The sequence below is a fragment of the Zerene cesonia genome, chromosome 11 (genome assembly GCF_012273895.1).
Source record: "Zerene cesonia ecotype Mississippi chromosome 11, Zerene_cesonia_1.1, whole genome shotgun sequence".
Taxonomy (NCBI): domain Eukaryota; kingdom Metazoa; phylum Arthropoda; class Insecta; order Lepidoptera; family Pieridae; genus Zerene; species Zerene cesonia.
In genome coordinates this window covers 10,955,583-10,961,542 of record NC_052112.1, presented here as the reverse complement: position 1 = coordinate 10,961,542, position 5,960 = coordinate 10,955,583, and the positions used below count along the sequence as shown (strand labels likewise).

General features: G+C 42.7%; 1 protein-coding gene across 1 annotated transcript in view; it reads right to left on the bottom strand.

Moving 5' to 3' along the window:
• LOC119830455 (guanylate cyclase D) overlaps positions 1–5,519 on the bottom strand; it is an 8,995-nt gene extending 3,476 nt beyond the window's left edge. The window contains exons 1-10 of the mRNA XM_038353482.1: positions 5,347–5,519; positions 4,334–4,668; positions 3,778–4,137; positions 2,619–3,673; positions 2,426–2,543; positions 1,984–2,277; positions 1,627–1,773; positions 1,026–1,197; positions 801–941; positions 518–710 (exon numbers count right to left, since the gene is read on the bottom strand). Coding sequence (XP_038209410.1) covers positions 518–710; positions 801–941; positions 1,026–1,197; positions 1,627–1,773; positions 1,984–2,277; positions 2,426–2,543; positions 2,619–3,673; positions 3,778–4,137; positions 4,334–4,568 — 2,715 coding nt within the window. The 5' untranslated portion in view covers positions 4,569–4,668; positions 5,347–5,519. The remainder of the gene's footprint in view (positions 1–517; positions 711–800; positions 942–1,025; positions 1,198–1,626; positions 1,774–1,983; positions 2,278–2,425; positions 2,544–2,618; positions 3,674–3,777; positions 4,138–4,333; positions 4,669–5,346) is intronic.
• Between the last annotated feature and the right edge of the window lie 441 nt (positions 5,520–5,960).

Below are 5,960 nucleotides of genomic sequence, written 5' to 3'. Positions count from 1 at the left end.
GACATACATATAGGTCACTATTCAAAATCATATTTCAGGTCTAAAAAATATTTATGAATGAGGCGTTTAAAAGCAGTTGATGATTGTACAAATCTTATATCCACCGACAGAGCGCCACAAGCTTACGAAATTTATGCAAACGCAAGCAATCACTTTTTAAGCAGCTGCTCCGTACTAGCAGTGCTTTTCTTAGGACCGTAGGTGCTGTATACGTTTCATTCTGAAGGAATTCGATGTAACTCTTTAGTGCTAATGTCATTTTAGTTGAGGATGGTAGAAAGTGCAAACGTCTTAAGTCTTAGCGAACTAGATGGAGCGTAAGCTCTATGGCTTACTTCTTTTAATGATCACGGCACAGCAGAGTCGTATCAAATACACCAAACTTTTTAACAGTTTTGCTCAAAAGTATAACAATTGAATAGAGATAGGTGTGAGATTCTCCGAGACCAACCTTAAGGTAAAACAAGGTAGAGGAGGACGTGGAAGGGGCATGATATGCATTAGCACAACAATTTACCTTATAGACGCGATATTGCTCTATAGCAGCATCGAAAGTAGTGTAAAGGTCATTGAGGAGATCGACGACCTGCACGGGGGTGGAGCGCGCCGCGATGGCTGTGAAGCCGACGATGTCGCTAAAGTAAATAGACACTTCTTCAAACTCCTCCGGCTCCACGCGCAATCCAAACATCAGACGCTCTGCCACCGATCTGAACAGCCGACCACATTGTTTTAGCCTCACAAGTTGATAAACACAATCTCACACAAAATATTGCTTTGCAATGCCGGCATTTACCCACCTAGGAAGCATTCTATTAAGTAATTGTTCAGTTTTCTTTTTCTCCATGTCAAGTTGCTCCGTGCGTTCCTTAATTAATTCTTCTAAATTATTGCTATATTTTTCTAACATTTCAAACATCGAGTCGACAATATTTATTTTGCTGTAAAACATTATTTACAGTTAATATAAAGTATCAGTTTTGTTTTATAATAAAGTTGTCGATGAATAATAATTAAAGAGTTACCGGCCGCGATGCAAATGTCGAAAGATTTCATACAAGCCATTGAAATCGGGTCGCATATCTGGCTGCTCGCTCCAGCACTGCCGCATCACGTTAACTGCCTCAGGCGGTGCTGCGCCCATTGACACCGACGGTCTGATCAGTGGAGGAGGTCGACACAATTTCTCAATTATCTCTGAAATACGAATTTATTCATTTCAGCTTAAAAAATACGAAATACTGAACGTAACCGAAACATACTGATATAAAAATGCAAATCATATTATGCCTAGGAATATTGATCGTAGGCAGACTGAACTGAACTGTTCAGTCTGCCTACGATCTTCAAAAGAGGAAAAATCCCTAAAAGGCTGGCAAACAAGCAATATGCCCCTAACATTGAATTGCTAATGGGCGGCGGTGATCACTTTGCACTTTGCACTAGTGCGTCGCTTGCTCGCATCCTAAACATTGACATACCCAATACTTGCAAAGTTGTTGAGACGATCTCATAGTAGCTAATGACAAAATAATTATTAAAAACGGTCCAGAGTCTTTCGAGTCAATTCTTTGTATACAAAAATACACATCCTTCCTCTTTTAAATATAGTGTAGATGAACTAACCTTCTGGTGTTAATGCCAACATACAATAAGGTTCACCTCGTACAATAACTTCTTGCATTATAATAGAAAATGAAAATACGTCCCCGGCTTGGGTTCCCTGTGCCGCTTCTCCAGCTCTTAGCAACTCTGGAGCAGACCATAACAAATCTGTAAAGGGGATAGTTTTTGATACATTAGCCTTTTTCAAATATAATCTTTTCATTATTATGTACACTCAGCGAAGCTGCAGCTTTCTGATGGTGAAAGAATTTTTAAAATCGGTCAAGCAGTTTTTGAGTTTATCCATTACAAACAAACAAAAAAAACAAATTTTTCCTCTTTATAATATGAATGCAGATAAAATGAAAACAATGTTACCGCGGGCTGTTCTCGTAGGCATTGGAAGCGACTGGGTGTGTGTGAACGCTGGGACTCCGTAATCCGTGATGCGCAACACCCAGCGTGAATCGACAACACAGTTGCGCGAAGTGAGGCGGCCATGCACGCGCAGAGGCGAGCCATGCAGATAGCGCATGCCGCGCACCAGGTCCGTCAGCAGCGACAAGCGAAACGTCCAGTCGAGGCGGATGTCGTCTGCGACCAGCACGTCCTCCAGCGAGCCGCGGCTGCACAGCTCCAGAACTAACGCCGGCCGAACTTCGCATAAGCACCCTGTCGAGTTTCCGCTTACCATGAACATATGAACATTCAACACACCATCATTCATTAATTGTAAAAAATGTTTCCGTACTTTTCCATTCTCAGATTATTAATTTAGTTGTAAAATTATTAGGATAATTTGAAAACGAATACCAGTTACCGATAAATGGATTCAGGTTCTCGTGTCGTAGACTTTGCATGACTAAAAGTATATCTATTGCTTTTCGTTTCAATTCTAGTCCTGTTGCTGGAAAATATTTCATGTGAACAGGATCGCCCTGTAAATTTTATGATACTTATGAATTTGCAAAATAATTAATGAACTGCAGCAATGTGATCTGATGAATAAATACCTTGTAGCGGATTCGGCCATCAGGCGGGAGACGTGTAACGCTACAGGTAGAGGAAGGCGCCGAGGGCGCCGTCGGTCGCTTCAACAGGTCCGGTTTATCGGGTTCCGGCCCATTCAAGTCGTGGAGCTGCTGCAACCACGTCAACATAGTTTCCATTCCTTCGCCCACGCGGCGTTGTTCGTCAGCGGGAAATTGAAAGTCAGCAGCGGCTAAAATAACTGCTGCTCGGGGACGTCGCTGCATTCGCTTAGCAAGCGTCCGCCTCGTTGTAAAAATTGTGAGGCCAATGGCGCCTAGTGCGATAACCGCTGCGCCGACTATACACAGAATACCCGATGTCGCTGTTGAGCTTCTTATAGAAATTATTGACATATCATACATTTCTTCAACGCGTTGTGCAACATGTTCTTTACACCAAATATCAATATCTACTGTCCTTTCCCATAACACATCAGTCTCCCATACCTTGCTGTAATCTTTAGATTCTTTTGACTTTGTTATTAATTGTGTAATAGGTACCCACGTTGGCGTTCCATTTACTAATTTGCTTTCATACATTTGGAAAATGTTTTCTACTGTAGTATTTTTTCCAGAATAATATAACCTTAAAGCATCAATGGCATTGTCGTATGTTTTGTTCGATTCGTAATTATCAATATCAGCAAGAACAATAGCTTTGAGATAGTTTACGGAATCCAAACCATACAAACGAGAAGAAATTGTACTACTTTTATCAATATTTTGATTAATAATTAATTTACTTTCGGAATCTGACAAATTTAATTGAATTTCATTAGGAGATGTTGCTGCAGTTTTGTGACGTAAAACGTAAGTAAGATTCTTATGATGAGAGCCTATGATATAGCTCGAAGGCGACGGAAAAGTTTCCTCATATGGGTCGAGGTCAGATGTAGCATTAACGATGTTCAAAGTTTGAGTAGGTAATGGAATCTCTTGTCTCGCGATATTATACGAGTCTATTATGTGCAGAATAATCACCATCGAAACAATATTCCCACGTTTATTTTTTGATTGATCATTACAAATCACTGATACTGAAACAAAATATATGAATTGAAATGAATTACATATTTATTCACACTTTAATACTGTGCATACCATAAAAATTTTTGTTTTTAGATTATTGCCATAAACTCACCATGGAAATTGTTAATTGTTTCTAAATCAAGTGATTCCCTGTGAACTTGAACACCGGCAGTGAGTAAAGCTGATTCTATTTGGTTAATGGCTATTTTACATTCTGAGGACATAGTCGATTCGGGCTCGAGGAGGGCTCGCCTCCAATGCAAGCGACGTGCTAGAAAAGTCAGCACAGAAGCGCGCGCATATGTTGCAGCACAAGCTGCCGGCTGCGGGAGACCCATTGCGTGGGCCGCTGTGGACGCAGCGCTGCAAGCCTCCGCCCCAGGCCATCCTACGTACACACACACTCCTCCAGCACCCAACGTGACCAGGGAATTACGCGTAATCGTAAGGCTCGAGTTTTCACCACACGTCTCTAAGATAAAAATTACGTATACTTAATTAATAATGCCGAAGGAGGAAATATGGCTCAATCATCAATAATCAAGCTTTAGCTCAAATATTTATTTTTTCAAAGGAACTTCATCTAAAACGCTTTAGTAACGTCATAACGTCAGAAGAGCCAAAGTATGGATAACGGCAAGTAGTTAATTATTTCATACCATACATACCATCGTAAGTCAGAATACGAAACGGACGTGACAAGAGTCTGTTGCGCTGTGTAGCAGTAGCGTAGCTGCGAAGATTGTGCTCAGAATGTAGTTGCGGATCGGCAAAAGGGCACGCGGAGCGAAGTATAAACAGGAGTGGAGTGAAGTCCGGTGTTGGCGCCGAAGCCGCGAGCACGGGCAGCACGATGAGAAGCGCGAGCGAGGCACGGGAGCGGGGCGGCCGGCGAGCGCGCATGGCGCGGCGTCAGGGGCCGGCCGCCATGCGCGTGCCGCCCGCGCGCTTCGCTGCACCAATTACACGCTCGCCTGACCGCGCCAGATCAAACGGATTTCTCCTAGGCCGCAAATAATTCGATCAATATCACAGCAACTCATTCTTGTATGTTTAAGTGTTGTCATTTAAAATGTAACGTAAATTATTAAAACTTATGTATGATATAGGTACGTCGATTTTCTTTTGATGAAAAACATTTAGTTTCACAAAACTAACATACGATGTATAGACCAAAATATGTTCTATGTTGTGTAATAACAAAATAAAATAAAAGCTAAATAGCGATTCTATCCCTAAGCTTTGCACCCATTTATTTATATAAATCGATTTAGAAATACGCTACCAATTTAATCTAAAGCATCGGATTGTGCACCTTGTACCATATGCTTGAATTACGATGCAATGAATATATCCTCAACAAGCCTCTATTCCCTCTCGGTAATTATGTTTTCCAATGTAGAAAAACAATCACTACCTAACTATAAGAATTTCGATATGCCGTCGTACAATAACAAAAACAGTAGTTGCAATCACTAGATGTTTGCAAAGGGGACTTAAAAAAATGAGGCAAAGCTGTGGTAAAAATAATTTAAGTCACAAATAAATAGGCAAAATATGCTGAATGCCTTTCCTAGATGAAAAGAGCATAGGGGAAGTTGGAAAGTCGAACACGAAATGAGGTCAAGCAACACGTTGTAAATAAGAGCGCCGCACTGAGACGGAGCCCGGACGAGTGTACCTCAAGGCAGTTGCGGGCGCACACGGCAGCGCGGAGAGCCGCGAGGCATCGAGTCGGCGACGCGCTCGCTGCTCGGCGGGGCCGGCGGCTCATACCACGCGGCCGGCGGACGCGCGCCGCGGCAACTGCGGTGGCGGCGGGCTGCCGAGTGCCGCCCGCCTGCCGCCCGCCTGCCACCCGCCTGCGACCCCCGCCTGGTCGGCCGCGCGCCGCGCCTGCGCCCGCCGCCGCACCGCACATGCCTCGGCGACCACTAGCAACGTACGTCTAAGCTCCACCGGTCCGAAGCCTGCTGCCTGCCTGATATAGCAATAACAATAATTACGTAATATTATTGAGGTGACACGCAGCCACAATATAGGGGAGGGAACTTTATGCTGTGATACAACAATCTTCACACGGCGTGCCCATATTTAACGACATGAAAAATGTGATAATTTCATTTAAAAGATTAAACAAATACCGCTGCAATGGAACTATTCATCTAAAAAAATAAAATGTATACCTATAATATTATGTTATCTAAATCTGTAAGCTGCTTTATAGCTGATTATAGCTGGAGAGTTTGTTTGAACGCGCTATTCTCAACACAGATAACATAGCAGAAATACATA